The sequence below is a fragment of the Diceros bicornis genome, chromosome 18, assembly GCF_020826845.1.
Source record: "Diceros bicornis minor isolate mBicDic1 chromosome 18, mDicBic1.mat.cur, whole genome shotgun sequence".
Lineage (NCBI taxonomy): Eukaryota > Metazoa > Chordata > Mammalia > Perissodactyla > Rhinocerotidae > Diceros > Diceros bicornis.
Window position 1 is genome coordinate 46,155,906 of NC_080757.1, and position 19,091 is coordinate 46,174,996.

General features: G+C 37.1%; 1 protein-coding gene across 7 annotated transcripts in view; it reads left to right on the plus strand.

Annotated features, from left to right (window-relative positions):
• The window catches only part of TANC2 (tetratricopeptide repeat, ankyrin repeat and coiled-coil containing 2), a 401,816-nt gene that overhangs the window by 237,840 nt on the left and 144,885 nt on the right, over positions 1–19,091 (plus strand). For all 7 annotated transcript variants that reach the window (XM_058561308.1, XM_058561312.1, XM_058561306.1 and 4 more), the window contains 2 exons: positions 3,012–3,160; positions 10,010–10,196. In XM_058561308.1, the coding sequence (XP_058417291.1) occupies positions 3,012–3,160; positions 10,010–10,196 (336 nt within the window). The remainder of the gene's footprint in view (positions 1–3,011; positions 3,161–10,009; positions 10,197–19,091) is intronic.

The following is a 19,091-nucleotide window of genomic DNA, read 5'->3' on the forward strand; positions in this document are numbered from 1 at the left end:
TGAAAAAGAATAACTCCTATAATAACCACTGAAAAATAGCCTAAATAGAAAGAGAACCTAAAAATCTAATTGTATGGAAAGAATGTAACAGTTTGGAAGCAGAAGATTAAAATGAATGCCAGAGATCAGGAATTTTAGGGTCTAAATTTCAGGGCAAAAATGAATTTGAATGGGGTTTCTTTTTGGAGTGGTGAAAATATTCTGGAATTAGAGAGAGGTGATTCTTGCATAACTTTATGAATATATTAAAAGGCACTGAATTGTACACTTTAAGGGGATAAAGTTTATGGCATGTGAATTATATATCAGTTTTTGAAAATGACCCTGACTGTGGGTAAAGTGGTAGCTGAGGCATATCTGGCATGGGATAGGAACCCAACCAGGGTGAGGAGAGCATCTGTGTGCAGGGTGGCAATGAGCAGTAGTGAAATTTGTTACAGGTAGGGGGAATAGATTAAGTAAGGATAATGAAAGCTGGGTTTCTCACTATTGGAGAAGAGAATTACAACTTTGGAAAGGAAAAAAACTAGAATTAACCCTATGGTATTGAATTGGAATTAGAGGCATCACTGTGAAGTTTTGGGGTGTGTGTTTGTGTATGAATTCACAAATAAAAATGAATGTTAAGATTTGTGTATGTATATATACATATACATGTGTATGTGTATGTATGTATACATATATGAATATATGTGTATGAATATACTGACTAACTTTGTCCACTGAGTGCACCTGGAAGACAGTGACATCTTAATAGCAGTGAGCATACCTGATATTCTAAATACCTTTCTCTGTTAAAAAGAATCAAGGCTTCTTGGAAAAAGGACTAATTTCAGGGCTAGGTCAGGGAAAGTACAAGATAAGCCTGGAACATCTTGTGCCAGAAAGCAAAGAAGTGCTCAGAAAATGACAGGGATGTGTCAAAAGGTTACAGGAGCCAAGTCAAAAGGGCTTACCCTGGCCAAATCTGACACAGTTTGAGCAACAAAATAAATAACAATAGTAACAGATAATAACACATTGAATAAGATAGGAATCAGTGAGTTCATACGGATGGATGGATGGATGGATGGATGGACGAAGAAGAGAAACTAACCTGTAGAAACAGTAATGGATTTAGAAAAATCACTATTTGGCAATCATGGTAATAATTAATTCAACCAAGAAATATTAAGGATACTAAAAATAGTGGGTAAAAGTTTGTTGTGGAGAGCTTCAGACTGATGTTTATACACCAATGTTCATACCATCATTATTCATAATACCTAAAATGTGGAAACAACTCAAGTGTCCAGGATCAGATGAATGGATAAACTAAATGTGATATCTACATACAGTGGAATATTATTCAGTCATAAAAAGGAAAGAAATTCTGATATATGCTACAACATGGAAACATTATGCAAAGTGAGATAAAGTAGACATAAAAGGACAAATATTGTGTGATTCCACTAATATGAAGTACCTAGAATACACAAATTCATAGAGACAGAAAGTTAAATAGAGGTTACTAGGGGCTAGTAAGAGGGGGCAATGGTGAGTTATCATTTAATGGGCACAGAGTTTCTTTTGGGGATGATAATCTGGACGTGGATAGTGGCAGTGGTTGCACTGCATTGTGAATGTACTTAATGCCACTGAGTTGTACACTTAAAAATGGTTAGTATGGCAAATTTTGTTATATGTATTTTACCACAAAAATGTTTTTTTAAAAGCTTAAAAATTTGTTGAAGAATGGGATACTTACGTAGTCTCAAAGTATCCCCGCACAACATTCTTATTAATTACAAAGAGAAAAAGTATAATTTTAGAGTGGAAATATCTGGCAGACACTACCATAACCAAGTGATCAAAGTTAACACAGCATTACTTTTATGATATTCCTGCCAAAAATGCATAACCTGAATCACATCGTGAAGTAACATGAGATAAATTCAAAGACACTGTGCAAAACAACTACCCTATAATCTTCAGAAGTGTCAAGGGGCTGGCCCGGTGGTGTAGCGGTTAAGTGCTCACGCTCTGCTTCAGCGGCCTGGGGTTAGCGGTTTAGGATCCCACGTGCGCACCGATGCCCTGCTTGTCAAGCCACACTGTGGCAGTGTCCCATATAAAGTAGAGGGAGATGGGCATGGATGTTAGCCCAGGGCCAATCTTCCTCAGCAAAAAGAGGAGGAGCAGCATCGGATGTTAGCTCAGGGCTAATCTTCCTCACCAAAAAAAAACAAAAAACAAAAAAAAAAGTGTCAAGGTCATGAACGTTAAGGAAAGACTGCAGAACTGTTCCAGGTTAAAAGAGAGAAAACTGAGAACTTAAATGCATTGCATCATCCTGAATTGGATCATTTTGCTAGAAAGGACATTATTGGGACAAATGTGAAAACTTAAATGGGGTCTATGGATAAGATCATAATAATGTAAAATGTCAGTTTCCTGATTTCTATTCTGGTACTGTGGTTATGTAAAAGAATGTCTTCGTTTATAGGAAATACGTACTATCTAGGGATGATGGGACATCGTGTCTGTACTTTCAAATAGTTAAGGAAAAAAATATTCTTTGTACTATTCTTGAAACTTTTTTGTAAGTTTGAATTGATTTCAAAATAAAAAAAGAATATTCACACAAACTGTAAAAAAAAAAAAAAAAAGAAAAAGATAAAAGAACCTGAAAGAAGGTGGCGATTGTGGCTAGAAACTAGATCCGAAGACTAGGACTGTATTGAAAGGCTAACTGTCGAAGAAATGGGAAACTTTTTCTATTCAGTAAGTTACAAAAACATTCTTTCAAACTCAGGTGTTTCAAGTAGATGACTTGAGGGTAATCCGAGTAGACTATATATCAATTATATTACGTGAAAGTGGGAAAATCAACTTCTAGAACAAGGACCTTGTAATTTTGGATTTAGAATGTTAAGAACAAAGGAAATGACCAAACTGAATGGAAGAATAGTTGCAGAGCCCAGCCATTTTATTTTGAAAGATTCATGTGTTTCAATGTCTTCCTGTTACAGGTGATGCTGAACAGGAACTTGGCCCCCCTCCCTCTGTAGATGAGGCAGCAAACACACTCATGACTCGTCTGGGTTTCCTCCTTGGAGAGAAAGTCACAGAAGTTCAGCCAGGTGACCAATACAACATGGAAGTACAGGATGAAAATCAGGTAAACTGCTTGCTATCAACTTTGGGAAACATGGGATAAATCAGCCTGTTATACCAGGAAAGGGAAAATGGTGCAGGGGAACGTGTATATGTGTGTTCTGAGAAGAATAATGCCAATTGTTGAATGCCTTTTGAGCCCTGGAGATACAACTTAATTTTCTATAATCACTATATTTTTTCGGTTTATGAAACATCTTTTAGTTTCATTCTTAGGCTTAAAAAGCCACTTTAAGGTTTTGATTCATTTATTGAATGAATGAGGAAATAAGTAAATAAGCCAATAAACAAAATTGACATATATATGAGCACTGCACCCAGAATTTTCAGAATACACATTGTTTTCAGGAGCATATGGATTATTTACCAGTTGGTGATATGGTGATCCAGAGAGCAGGTCTCAACAAATTTCAAAAGATTCGAATTATTGTGACCATGGTAGAATTAATCAATTACAAAATGATAACTTAGAAAATGATAGCTAAAAGATAACTTAGAAAATCCCCCAAATGTTTGGATAATAATATACTTCTAAATAGCGTTTGAGTCAAAGAAGAAATCACAAGAAATTAGAAAATATTTCAACTGAAATAATAAAAACAAAATATAACCAAACTTGTAGTATATAGTTAAAGATGTGTGCAAAAAGCAGTTTTAGTTTTGAATACATATATTAGAATAGTCGCAAATCTGAAAAGTGACTAAATATTCATCTCAGAAATTTCAAAATGTCAGAAATTTGAAAAAAATTATTTCATAGATTTTTTTCTTTTGGCTATTTCCTTTCTTTTCAGTTTAAATGTAGCAAAGGAGGTACTAGACTAATTCATTTCCATGGTCTTAATCTTTAAAATGATTGTCCTATAGTGGATCATTTTATTCAGAAGATGACAAGTTAATGTCAAATCGCATATCCTTAATATTGGGGAAGATTCTGTCATACGTTAGTGTTGTAGTATAATAAAGTAATAAAGGATTATTTGAATATATTTGTAGATCATGTGGATGATGTTCAGGTGTTCCAGAGCTCTCTCCTCAGACTTCTCTATTCTTTATATTCTCACTCCTTAGGTCATTGGTTTTGCTGGCTGCACATTATAAGCACCTAGGCAGTTTTTATAAAGTTCAGGTGCCCAGTGATTCTAATGATAATGAAACTCCTCCATTCTTTTTTTTTCTTTTTGCTGAGGAAGATTCACCCTGAGCTAACATCTGTTACCAGTCTTCCTCTTTTTTTTTTTTTTTGCTTGAGGAAGATTAGTCCTGAGCTAACATCCATTCCAGTCTTCCTCTATTTTGTATGTGAGTTGCTGCCACAGCATGGCTTACAAGTGGTGTAGGTCCATGCGCGGGATCCGAACCTGCGAACCCGGGCCGCTGAAGCAGAGCACACCGATCCCAACCACTACACCACAGGGCTGGCCCCGAAACTCCATTCTTAGTTCTTTAAATACTATCTTAACTCCTGAATTATCTCAAGCCCTGTCTTTCCCCTTAACTCTAGTTCTGTATATCCAGCTGCCTACTACCTTTTCTACCTGTATGTCCAAGGTACATCTCAAACTTAACATGTCAAAAACTGAACCCTTGGGGCCGGCCCGGTGGCGCAAGCGGTTAAGTGCGCGCGCTCCGCTGCGGCGGCCCGGGGTTCGCTGGTTCGGATCCCGGGCGCGCACCGACGCACTGCTTGGTAAGCCATGCTGTGGCGGCGTCCCATATAAAGTGGAGGAAGATGGGCACAGATGTTAGCCCAGGGCCGTCTTCCTCAGCAAAAAAAGAGGAGGATTGGCGGGTGTTAGCTCAGGGCTGATCTCCTCACAAAAAAAAAAAAAAAAAAAACTGAACCCTTGCATTTTTTCCAGAACCTGCTTCTTCTGCGGTGTTTCCTTTCTGAGTAGATAGTATCACCTATGTGCTTAGGCCAAAAACATTGGAGCCATTATTGACTTGTTTCCGTCATAATCCACATTCACTCTTTCAGCAAATCATGTAGACTTTGTCTTCAAAATGTATGTTAAATCTAATCCCTTCTCATTACTTCCACTGCTACATCTAAGTCCAAGTCACTGTCATCTCTTGCCTGAGTGATTGTGATAGTTACTAGAATATAAGGCTAGAAGGCCTGAAACTTTTGCCTGTTTTATTTACTCCTGTATCCTCTGCACCTAGAACAGTGTCTACTGTTAGTAGGTGCTCAATAAATATTTACTGTATGAATAAACAGCCTCCTAATGGGTCTCTGCTTCCACTCTTGCCGCTCTGTAGTCTGTTCACACAAGAGCCAGAGTGATCCTTGTAAAATGTGAATCTGATCCTTTAACTTCTCTGCTCTCAATCTTCTACTGTATTCCCATCACATTTAGAATTAAACCTAAATCTTTACCATGGCCAGAAAGGCACTACCTGATCTTACCCTTTTCTGCCTCCCCTGCATCATCTCCTACCTGTCTCCCTTTCATCTGCAGCTCTCCAGCAACACAGGCCTTCTTCTCATTCCTCGAACACATAAAACATTTGTTTATACTGGAATGCTCTTCCCATGTAACTCACTTCCTCACTTCATTCAGGGCTCTGCTCAAATGTTACCTCCTCGGAGAGGCCTTCCTTAATTACTTTAATAGCACCTGCCCATCACTATATCCCCTTATCTTGCTACTTTATTTTCTTCATAGTTCTTATCATTAATTTATTGCATTACATGTTTAGTTGTGGGGGTTTTTTGTGTGTATCTCATACAAGAATGTAAGCTTCATGCTGGCGGAGAGTGATGATTGTTTTTTATCAATTTACATTGTAATCATGGCAGTATGCTCTGCTCTGTGCATGAAAAATGGGAATAATATATATGTAGGGCTTTTTTAATAGTGGTGTAAACACCTATTTTACTTTTTATTTCTTGATATTCATGTCAAGTTAAAATGTGACTTTTTTTTTTGTGAGGATGATCAGGCTTGAGCTAACATCTGTTGCCAATCCTCCTCTTTTTGCTGAGGAAGTTTGACCCTGGGTTAACATCTGTGCCCATCTTCCTCCACTGTATATGGGACGCCGTCACAGCATGGCTTAGACAAGCGGTGCGTTGGTGCACTCCTGGGATCCGAACCCTGGGGCGCCGCAGCGGAGCGCATGCACTTAACTGCTATGCCACCGGGCCAGCACCAAAATGTGACTGTTCTAATAATGACCAAGTAACGTGATGTTATAGTCTGAATATTTGCAAAGGATCCTACTGTTTCTAAAAAGCTATATTTCTTCAGGTGCTAAAATTTATACTTGGTTATTTTTGAGATGCTTCATGTCACAGCATGTCGCAGTGATTTCTGAATAAAGTCACAAGTCTGTGGCATGTGCCTTGTGCATTTACTGAATGAAATAGTCCTAAAAAATAAATGAGTAGTCTCATTCATTTAATGTAATTAAAGTGATATAATATAATGGAAAAATCACTGAACCAAGAGGTAGGAAATTTGTGTTCTGGTTCCAGCTCTACCACCTACAGTTTTGTAAATTTGGGCATGTCACTTAACCATTCTGAGCTTTAGGTTTTTCATGTGTAATAACTGACAATTATTAAATGCTTCTTATGTACTAATCATTGTACTAATTGCTTTATTTGCACTATTTTGTTTAAACTTCCTTACACCCCAACGTGGTAGGGTCCATTTATATTCCAATTTTCAGATAAAAAAATGGAAACACTCTGCCAGAAAATTATGGAATAGTATTCAAATCCAGGCAGTCTACTTTTACAACCTGTTCTTAACAGCTACACCATACTGTTCCAGCATAATACAGAATAATAACATGTGACAGGATTGTTGTGAGAATCAAGTTAAATCATGAATATGAAACACTTTGTAAGCTATAAAATGCCGTATAAATAAAAGGTATAAAATAATATGCAATATAATTAGTATATAAATATATGCAGGAACTGTATGATTTTGGGGAAATTACTTCATAGCTTTCATACTTAGAGCAGTTTCATTTTCACATTTCTTAAATAGGGGAAATAATATTCATTATGCCTCATACTTGGTTGATAATGAGTAAATGAAATAATATATAAAAATTTTTTAAACTATAAAGCGTTAAACAAATATAAAATATTAATAATGAAGCTAAATGATAGCCTTCTTGGAATATAATATACCATGAATTATCTTGGGACCACAGAAGAAAGTGGCTAAATGGATCATTGGAATTGCTAGTTTTAGGAAGATTATTAAGAAGTAGGAGGTCATGTTCATTTGGTGACTTTCTTCTGAGCAAAACAGCATACTAACAAAGATAGATTGCTTTGTTTAGGAAGACCCTATGGTAATGGTGTCCTCAGAATAGTACTAGTAATGACAGAATCCAGCACAGGCAAGTCAGCATATATCTTTTTTCTGCAAAAGACAAAGTATTGAAAGGAATATTAAATTGACTGCTATATTTTCTTCTCTCAGTAGTTTCTGGGGTATTCCCTAGAAGATATTCCCTTATTAATTCCATCATTAGGTTCTTATCTTGTGTATTTGTAGAACCTTTAAGAGATCCAGATTGGGAGTTTTGGATCCCTCTGGAGAACACTAAGGACAATGGGAAAACCGCTGAAAGGTTTTGGAAGTGGAGTGGCTTGATTAGATGTCCATTTTAGCCTACAGCATGGAGAGTAGATAATGTTGTCTTTCTGTACCTAGAAGAGACTTCTGTATCTCATTAATTAGCCTCCTTAAATAAATATAAGGCCCACCTTTTAATTCATAAGCCATGAACAATTTTCTGCTTTCTAAACAGCTTGATCTTTAAGCTTTGCTTTTACAGTTAAAGCTTTTAAAGCATACATTCTGTGATATATGCTTTATTTTGCAAAAAATAACATAGTAAAGATAAGTGTCATTTAGGGGCTTACCATCCAAATTGGCTATATTATGCATATAATACAGTTTCCTTTCTCAAAGAACAGGCTGAGAATCTTTGTCTAAAAACAGAAATGAGTTGCTATAGAAGTAATAGATTCGTACCAAAATGAAACTTTTCCAACATGGGATGAGTGTAGATATATCTAATGTAAAAGACCAGAGTACAGTTCATTTCATCTACCCACATATTTCTTAAACTGAGAATGAGGAGGTTAAAAATTGCAATGCCAGATTCTACTAGGGAGGATTCTAATTCAATAAGTCTGGGGTGGGGCTCAGTATCTGTCAATTTCGTAGGGGAGTTTGTTTCTTTACATTCCACAGGTGATTCTCCTGCATCCCGTTAAAAATCATTGCTCTGATAGACCAATATCATTTTATAAAAATAGAGGCAATTACAAAGAAATTGAAACTCGTTCCTCCCCTGGAGAAAAATTACACAATAGAAGAGAGAAGGCATAGATTTGGGGGCTTATTGTGTTATTAAGAAAAATCAGTTCCTAATGTTATTGTTAAGATTTACTTGGTTGCAGGGTTCTGAGACTGTCACTTATGCTTGGTTGAAAGTAATGTATCTTTTATGACCTGGTTATAGCATTTAAATTAAAATTAAAACCTGGATTCAGGGGCTGGCCTGGATGCATAATGGTTAAGTTGGCACACTCTGCTTCAGCAGCCTGGGGTTCGCAGGTTCGGATCCTGGGTGTGGACCTACGCACCGCTCATCAAGCCATGCTGTGGCGGCATCCCACATACAAAATAGAGGAAGATTGGCATAGATGTTAGCTTAGCGACAGTCTTCCTCAAGCAAAAAAAGAGGAAGATTGGCAACAGATGTTAGCTCAGGGCCAATCTTCCTCACCAAAAAAAAAAGAACCTGGATTCAACACAGATAATTAAATACAAGGAATTCCATCTGGAAATCATTTTAGGATGAGTCAGAGAGCCTTAATATTCTCATATCTAGTGATCAACACATTTTTCAGTCAAGTTGTTAAATGTAAATCTTCAATTTTAGCAGAGAGAGTGTAAATAAAGACTCTATGTAAAGAAGTTGAAAGGCTTCTTTTAAATTTAACATTTAAAGATGTCAAATTTATCATTAGTGCTCCTTCAAGTAATTTTGTCACTGATCACTTACCATTTTGAAAAGGATAAAATTTCTTTAGTATTTGAAAAAAATATACTTTTATTCATTATTTCAGTAATTTATTTGGGTAGAAAGAGCTATAGAAAAGTGAGTTGTCATTAAATTAGGTAAACCAGAATATATTAGCATCAATCTTTTTGGTGATTATTCATTCCTTCCTGTCCAAAACTTAAAAAAGAGGTAACCTAAGGTGTAAGAATCATTCAGGATACAAAGTGATCTCAGTCTGTAATCAGTTTCTACAGATAAATAGTGTAGTTTTGTATTAAATTAATATTGTTTGATCTATTTTATTAGACAAGCTTTTAGAATAAGGCATTTTTCCTGCGTTCATTTATTCTATTTGGGCAGCCACTTATTTGCATTAAGAACCTATTTTTATTTCTTCTTGGCTGCAGAAATATTAATTTTTTTCTATCCAAAGAAAATTATTAACAAAACAAAGTTCCAAGCCTTCAGGAAAGTTTTATTGATTGGAAATGACAAGGACAACTTGTGGTTAGCAAAAAATTCCTCTATTAATTCATGGCAGTGATAAAGAATACTTGTCACTGGAAACTTCCTAGGAAGAAAAACTGGACACAGTCTGCTTATGTTAAATTTATCAAGTTGCACCTTAATTGTAGAAAGCAGAATCTCTTATCCTGGAAAGCAAAAACAAATAGAACCTAACAGATACAAAAGCTGTGCGTGTAGATTTTCTTCTTTTTCTCATCCAAAGCATATGTTTTACCATCAGATATATTTTACTTTAACAGCTGATAAGTTTATATTATTTTTCATTCCCATTTTTCAGACCTCAGCAATCACCCAGCGGATAAGTCCCTGTTCCACCTTGACTAGCAGCACTGCCTCTCCACCAGCCAGTAGCCCCTGCTCCACTCTCCCGCCTGTCAGTACGAATGCAACTGCCAAGGATTGCAGCTATGGGGCTGTCACTAGTCCAAGCTCCACCCTTGAAAGCAGAGATAGTGGTATCATTGGTGAGTTGGTTTTTATATTAATCATTGTGTCTTTTTTTTTCTTTTTAAAATAACTAAACAAGCTTAAGGTTTTTAAAAATTTGCTTTTGTGTTGTTGAAATGTATATGTAAAATGTGTCCTCTTTTTAATGATGCTGGAGAGAGAAATAAAGGTAAACAAAATAAAATGTATCCCTCCCTGCTTAACCACTCCTTTAAAGATATTACCTAATAAAAGAAAGGGTGGATAGAATAAATTCTTTCTACTTATTCCTGTAAATTCACTAACATCATCTATCTACCAACAGAAATGGTTCAGAAAAAGTTTATTCCTCACTGAACTAGTAGAGTTTCATGGAGGTTCTCAGTTCTTCATATACTTATTGCCTATTATATACTTGTTAAGCAGAGTCAATCAAATGGAAATGAGTGAAGTTTTGGGAAATAAAGAATCTGAAGAAAAGAAATGAAAAGAGAAGAAAACAGGACTGAGCACAGAATCTTAGGGCACATTCAAATTGAGCAGGGAATTGGAGGTGGGAGAATGAGGCAGTGGATGTCAAAAAAGGAGCACTCACAGACAGATAGCAGAACTGGGGCAGTGTAATGTTACCAAAGGCAATGAAGATACAAGTTTTGAGGAAGGGGTGAAGAGAGGCTGGTCAATAAATGACAAAAGCTGAAGAGGCCAGGAAAATGGGAACAGTTAAGGAATAAAGAAAATTATTTCTTCCTCATTTGGCTTCCTTCTAAAGGTTATCAAATCAACATATTTGTTTGTTTAGATGTAATGGCAGATGTTAATGCTATGACAACTAAGTATATCTCTACTACTTAAATGAATATATATCAAAATGTGAATTTATTCATTTAAAATAAATACTGAGTACATAAAAAGAATATTTTTACAGCAGTGTTGCAGGATACAAAATCAACACACAAAAACCAGTTGCATTTCTATACCCTAACAATGAACAATCCAAAAAGAAAATTAGGAAAACAATTCATTATAATAGCATCATAAATAATAAAATACTTAGGAATAAATTTAACCAAGGAGGCAAAAGACTTATACACTAAACACTATAAAACATTGCTGAAGAAATCTAAAAAGACTTTAAAAAACTGAAATATATCCTGGGGGCCGGCCCGGTGGCGCAAGCGGTTAAGTGCGCGCGCTCTGCTGCGGCGGCCCGGGGTTCGCTGGTTCGGATCCCGGGCGCGCACCGACGCACTGCTTGGTAAGCCATGCTGTGGTGGCGTCCCATATAAAGTGGAGGAAGATAGGCACCGATGTTAGCCCAGGGCCGTCTTCCTCAGCAAAAAAAAAAAAGGAGGAGGATTGGCGGATGTTAGCTCAGGGCTGATCTCCTCACAAAAAAAAAAAAAAAAAAACTGAAATATATCCTGTGTTGATGGATTGGAAAACTTAATATTGCTAAAATGGTAATATTTCTCAGAGCAATCTACAGATTCAATGAAATCTCTATCGTAATTCCCACAAAGTTCTTTGCAGATATAGAAACAATTATCCTTACATGTGGAATCTCAAGGGACCCGAAATAGCCAAAACAATCTTGAAAAAAGGAACAAGGTTAGAGGACTTAGATTTTTTGGTTTCAAAACTTATTACAAATCCTTAAATGCAGGACTTATGTTTTATAATTCTTATATACCCTTAGGATTTAGCATAATAAATTTCTAATTTGTGATTTATTTATATGAGAAGTCTTTATGAAGATATAATCATTAAACTAAGTATTTTAACTAAATAAAATACAGAAATAAAATATGATGACGAGTAGCCTCTTTTTCTAAACTCTCCAATAGATTATGGAAGATTAAAATTATCTGTTCCGTGAATATTCAATAGAATTTGCCATTAAAATAATCTGGACCTGGGGGCCGGCCTATGGTGTAGTGGTTAAGTGCACGTGCTCTGCTGCTGGTGGCCTGGGTTTGGATCCCCGGCGCCCACCAACACACTGCTTGTCAGGCCATGCTGTGGCGGCGTCCTGCATAAAGTGGAGGAAGATCAGCATGGATGTTAGCTCAGGGCCAGTCTTCCTCAGCAAAAAGAGGAGGATTGACACAGATGTTAGCTCAGGGCTGATCTTCCTCACCAAAAAAAAAAATAATAATAATAATCTGGACCTAATGTTGTCTTCATGCAGATTTTTTTAACTACTACTTCAATGTATTGAATGCTATTGGACATTTTTTTCTTTCCTTTTTTTTTTTTTTTTGCTGAGGAAGATTGCCCATGAGCTAACATCCGTTGCCAATCTTCCTCTTTTTGCTGAGGACGATTGGCCCTGAGCTAATGTCTGTGCCCATCTGCCTCTATTTTGTATGTGGGACGCCGCCATAGCATGGCTTGTAGAGTGGTGTGTAGGTCCGCACCCAGGATCCAACCCCACGATCTATGGGCCGCTGAAGCGGAGCGGGCAAACTTAACCACTACACCACCGGGCCAGCCCCTTTCTCTTTCTTTTTGAATAAGTTTTCTTAGTTATGGTTTTTATCTTTTTCAAATTTATTAGCATAAAGTTGTCCAAAATATTCTCTTATAGTGACATCACTACCCACCCAGCAACCCAAGCTAGAAAGCCAAGAGGAGTCTTTGCCACCTCCCTCCCCCCTCTATTTCTCATCTCTATATTTTATTTTCAATTTTCCTAGTATTGACTTGATAGTTCTCTTTATCTTAGAATTGGATTAATATAAATCCAACTATTCTCTCTGCTTTTCATCTTGTCCTTTCTAAGTCTCTTTTTCACACAGCCACCAAAGTGAATTAACTGAAAATCAGTTACTCCTTTGATTCTGTTACCTATAAAATGAAGCGAACTACCTTAAAATCAAATCTGATCATATTACTCTTTTGGCTTCCCTTTACCTATAAGATAAAGCCCAGTCCCTCCTGATCTGACCTTGGCCCGTTTCTCCAGCCTTCTCTCCCACTACTTCTAGCCTTGTTCTAGCAACATTAGCCTTTATTGTTACCTGACACATTGCAATTTTTTTCATCTCTATGCTTTTGCTCATATTGATCATTCTGTCTGTAATCTCCTCTCTCCCTCTTACATTTGACTAACCCCTTCATATCTTTTAAGATTCAGCTTCTGTCACCACTACTACCACTGCCTCTCTTCAATTCTTTACTCGAACTCCTATTCAATACATATTATTCCTCCATGTTCCCAGTAATACCTGTGCATATCTGTGTCATGCATTTAACACAGAGTATTATAATTACTTTTTGAGCCTGCTCTCCACCATTAGACTAAGTTCTTGTTAGCAGAAACTGTGCTTCATTCATCGGTATCTGTATCACATAGTCCAATGACTGGCATGTGGTAGCATAGTAGGTGCTGAGTAAATGTTTATAAAAGGAAGGAGGGCTTAAGGGTGGAAGGGAAGGGGATAAAGGACTGACCTGGCACTTTCAGTTACTTTTTTGGCAGTGCTTAGAGTGACTGTGGGGTACAAGATGGAACTTTGTTAGATTTTGAATAAATAGTAGAGATTAGAATTTTCTGTTGACTAATTTTATTCTCTTAAGTTCTCTTTATGATTAATTTTGCCAAAATGACTTTTAAAATCCCTAGCTAAGCCTCTTCCTTGGTTCTTCTCCTGATATTCTTAGAGTGTCTGTAACTACATATCATCTGTTGCCATACATAAAAAATAGTTTTAGAAATATGTTCATCCAACCAGAAGGGACTAGTGCTGACAGATCAGACAAAATCTGTTTACAAGTACTTATCTTCAAAGGGGAAGCTTAACATGTCAGTGAATGGTCAGAGTAAATGTTCATAGGTTCTGAAAATTAAAAATGGTATCCTGGTGGGGCAGGCCTGGTGGCGCAAGCGGTTAAGTGCGCACGCTCCACTGCGGCAGCCCGGGGTTCGCAGGTTCGGGTCCCGGGCGTGCACCGACGCACCGCTTGTTAAGCCATGCTGTGGCGGCGTCCCATATAAAGTAGAGTAAGATGGCCACGGATGTTAGCTCAGGGCCAATCTTCCTCAAGAAAAAAGAGGAGGATTGGCATCAGATGTTAGCTCAGGGCTAGTCCTCCTCACTAAAAAAAAAAAAAAAAAGGTGTCCCAGGAGTGATGGCAGCATCATGGTGGAGTGAGCTTTCCCCCTTAGACTCTACCCCCTAAGATACAACAAAAAGGACATTCATGTACCGACATAGGACATTCAAACAACACAAAAGACATCTGAGAGACCCACGCAGCCTTACATCAGAAGGTGGAGGTGCTGGACCCCTGCAGAGGAAGTGGGAGGAGAAGAGGAGATCTCCTCTCCTTCCCCAATGACAGCAACCCTGGGACTGGGGCCACGTGGCTCTCAGAGAGAGAGGGAGAGGAGTGGCCCTCTGCAGGAAAACTGTTGCTCTCCAAGTTCTCTCACAGCCTGTGGGAAATTCCCACATGGAAGGGACTGAACTGTTGCGGGTCTGTTTTTATGAAGCTGGCAACCTAAGAAAGCAGATAGCAAGGGAAGAGCAAGAAGCCCCTTGGATCAGGTAGGTGAAAGAAAGAGCCCCTCCCCTGGCATGGAGCACCAGCACAGCGGATCAGCCAGAGTGGCAGGCTCAGAATACACAGCTCTTGACCCCTACCCAGTGGTGGCAGGTGGAAGCTGCGACCAGGTATTTTCAGCATGAGGAAAAATAAGCCCACGCCCTCAAGCAGTATACACAAATATATTAAATCTCTAGACTAGAAGGAAAATTACAAGCACCCAGAAATCAATCCTGAAGGCACAGAAATTTATAACCTAAACAACAGAGAATTCAAAATACCTATCAAAAAAGCTCAGCGAATTACAAGAAAATACAGACAGACAATTCAATGAAATCAGGAACTTCTTCACGAAAGAGATTGAAACTATAAAGAAAAACCAATCAGAAATGTTGGAGATGAAAAACACAATGGAGGAGATAAAGAAAAATCTGGAATCTTTAAAGAACAGAGCTGACAATATGGAGGAAGGAATTAGCAATATTGGGGCTAGGAATGCAGAGGAAGGAATTAGCAATAGTGAGGATAGGAATGCAGAAATGCTCCAAATGGAGGAGGAGAGAGAAGTAAGACTAAAAAGAAATGAAGAAATTCTCTGAGAAATATCCAACTCAATTGGTACGTGCAACATAAGGGTTATAGGTATTCCAGAGGGAGAAGAGAGGGAAAAAGGAGCAGAGAGCTTGTGCAAAGAAATAGTAGCTGAGAACTTCCCAAACCTGGGGAAGGAGCTGGAAATACAAGTGAATGAAGTCAGTAGATTTCCTAAATATATCAACATGAAAATACTCTTTCCAATGCATATAGTAGTAAAGCTGGCAAAAGTCAATGACAAAGAGAAAATATTAAGGGCAGCAAGACAAACAGAAAAATAACATACAAAGGAATTCCTGTGAGGCTATCAGACGATTTCTCGGCAGAAACTTTACAGGCTAGGAGAATGTGGAATGATATATTCAAAATTATCAAAGACAAAAACTTTTAGCCAAGAATACTCTATCCAGCGAAAACACTCTTCAGATATGATAGAAAAATAATAACTATCCCAGATAAACAAAAGCTAAAAGAGTTCATTGCCGCAAGACCCCCACTACAAGAAATGCTCAAGAAGGCCCTCATGCCTGAGGAAAAAAAGAGAAAGGGGATACAAAGCTTTGAGCAAGGAGAAAAATAGGTAGACAAAATCAGAAAAGTTGCAGCTCTTTAACAGAATAGGTTGGCAAACACTTTATTATCACATCAAAGATTAAGGGAAGGAAAATACCAAAAATAAATATAACTTCATCACTTTAAACACAAACTCACAACACAAGATGGAATAAGTTGTGACAATAATAACTTAGAAGAGGAAGAGGAAAGGGATGGAATCGACTTAGTCTAAGGAAATAAGAGACCATCAGAAAATGGACTATCTAGTCTATGAGATTTTTTATACAAACCTCATGGTAACCACTAAACAAGTAATCAGAACAGAGACACATATGATAAATAAAGAGAAAACTAAGAAAACCATCATACAGAACTACCAAACTGAATTGGTAGTCTGAAACACATGGGACGAGAAACAAAGGAAATGCAAAAGAACCAGAAAGTGAATGATAAAATAGCAACATTAAGCCTTCATATATCAGTAATCACTCTAAATGTAAATGGATTGAATTCTCCAATCAAAAGACACAGAGTGGCAGAATGGACTGAAAAACAAGATCCAACAATATGCTGCCTCCAGGAAACACATCTCAGCTCTAAAGATAAACACAGGCTCAGAGTGAAAGGATGGAAGACAATACTCCAAGCTAATGGCAAACAAAAGAAAGCAGGTGTTGCCATACTTATATCAGACAAAGTAGACTGCAAAATAAAGCAGGTAATGAGAGACAATATATAAAGAGAGGCAATATATAGGCATATATAAAGGCAATATATAAATATAAAGAGAGGCAATATATAATGATAAAAGGGACATTCCACCAAGAAGACATATCACTTATAAATATATAAAAATGCACCCAACACAAGAGCACCAAGGTACATAAAGCAACTGTTAACAAACCTGAAAGGAGATATTAATAACAACACAATAATAGTAGGGGATCTTAACACCCCACTTACATCAATGGATAGATCATCCAGACAGAAAGTCAATAGGGAAATAGTGGACTTAAAGGAAAAACTAGACAAGATGGACTTAATAGATATTTGTTGAGCACTCCCTCCAAACACAGCAGATTACACATTCTTCTCAAGCATGCGTGGAACATTCTCAAGGATAGACCATGTGTTGGGAAACAAAGCAAGCCTCTATAAATTTAAGAAGATTGAAATCATATCAAGCATCTTTTCCAACCATAATCCTATGAAACTAGAAATCAAGTACAAGAAGAAAACTGGGAAAGTGACAAATATGTGGAGACTAAACAACATGCTACTGAACAACCAATGGATCATTGAAGAAATTAAAGGAGAAATAAAAAAATATCTGGAGACAAGTGACAATGAAAATACACCATACCAACTCAAGGGATGCAGCAAAAGCAGTCCTGAGAGGGAAACTCATAGCAATACAGGCCCACCTTAACAAACAAGAAAAAGCCGAAACAGGCAACCTCAGACTACACCTAGCAGCATTAGTAAAAGAAGAACAAACAAAGCCCAAAGTCAGCAGGAGGGAAATAATAAAAATTAGAGCAGAAATAAATGAAATTGAAACCAAAAAATACAGTAGAAAGGATAAATGAAACAAAGAGCTGGTTCTTTGAGAAGATAATCAAAATTGACAAACCCTTAGCCAGACTCACTAAGAAAAAAAGAGAGAAGGCTCAAATAAATAAAATTAGAAATGAAAGAGGAGAAATTACAATGGATACCACAAAAATACAAAGGATTATAAGGGAATACTATGAAAAACTATATGCCAACAAATTGGACAATCTAGAAGAAATGGATAAATTCTTAGACTCATACAACCTCTGAAAACTGAATCAAGAAGAAATAAAGAATCTGACTAGACCAATCACAGGTAAAGAGGTTGAAAGAGTAATCAAAAACCTCCCAAAAAATAAAAGTCCAGAACCAGATGGCTTCTCTGGAGAATTTTACCAAACATTCAAAGAAGAGTTAATGCCTGTCCTTCTCAAACTATTCCAAAAAATAGAGGAAAATGGAATACTTCCTAACACATTCTACAAGGCCAACATCACCCTGATACCAAAGCCAAACAAGGACAATACAAAGAAGGAAAATTATAGGCCAATATTACTGATGAACATAGATGCAAAAATCCTCAATAAAATATTGGCAAACTGAATATAGCAATACATTAAAAAGATCATACACCATGATCAAGTGGGATTTATACCAGGGATACAGGGGTGGTTCATCATTCACAAACCAATCAATGTGATACACCACATTAACAGAATGAGGAATAAAAACCAGATGATCATCTCAACAGATGCAGAGAAAGCATTTGACAAGATCCAACAACCATTTATGATAAAAACTCTCAACAAAATGGGTATAGAAGGAAAGTACCTCAACACAATAAAGGCCGTATATGACAAACCCACAGTCAACATCATACTCGATGGTGAAAAACTGAAACCCATTCCTCTGAGAACAGGAACAAGACAAGGGTTCCCACTCTCGGCATTCTTATTCAATGTACTACTGAAGGTTTTGGCCAGGGCAATTAGGCAAGAAAATGAATAAAAAGTATCCAAATAGGCAATGAAGAAGTGAAACTCTCGCTGTTTGCATATGACATGATTTTATATATAGAAAACCTTAAAGAATCCATTGGGAAACTATTAGAAATAAGTAACAACTACAGCAAAGTTGCAGGGTACAAAATAAGTTGCATTTCTATACTCTAATAACGAACTAACAGAAAGAGAACTCAAGACAATGCCTTTTACAATCACAACAAAAAGAATAAAATATCTAGGAATAAATTTCACCAACAAGGTGAAAAACCTGTACAATGAAAACTATAAGACATTATTGAAAGAAATTGATGATGACATAAAGAAATGGAAGGATATTCCAGGCACATGGATTATAAGAATAAACATAGTTAAAATGTCCATACCACGCAAAGCAATCTACAGATTCATTGCAATCCCAATCAGAATCTCAATGACATTCTTCACGGAAATAGATCAAAGAATACTAAAATTCATATGGGGCAACAAAAGACCCCGAATAGCTAAAGCAATCCTGAGAAAAAAGAACAAAGCTGGAGGCATCACAATCCCTGACTTCAAAATATACTACAAATCTATAATAATTAAAACAGCATGGTACGGGTACAGAAACAGACACAGATCAATGGGACAGAATTGAAAGCCCAGAAATAAAACCACACATCTACGGATAGCTA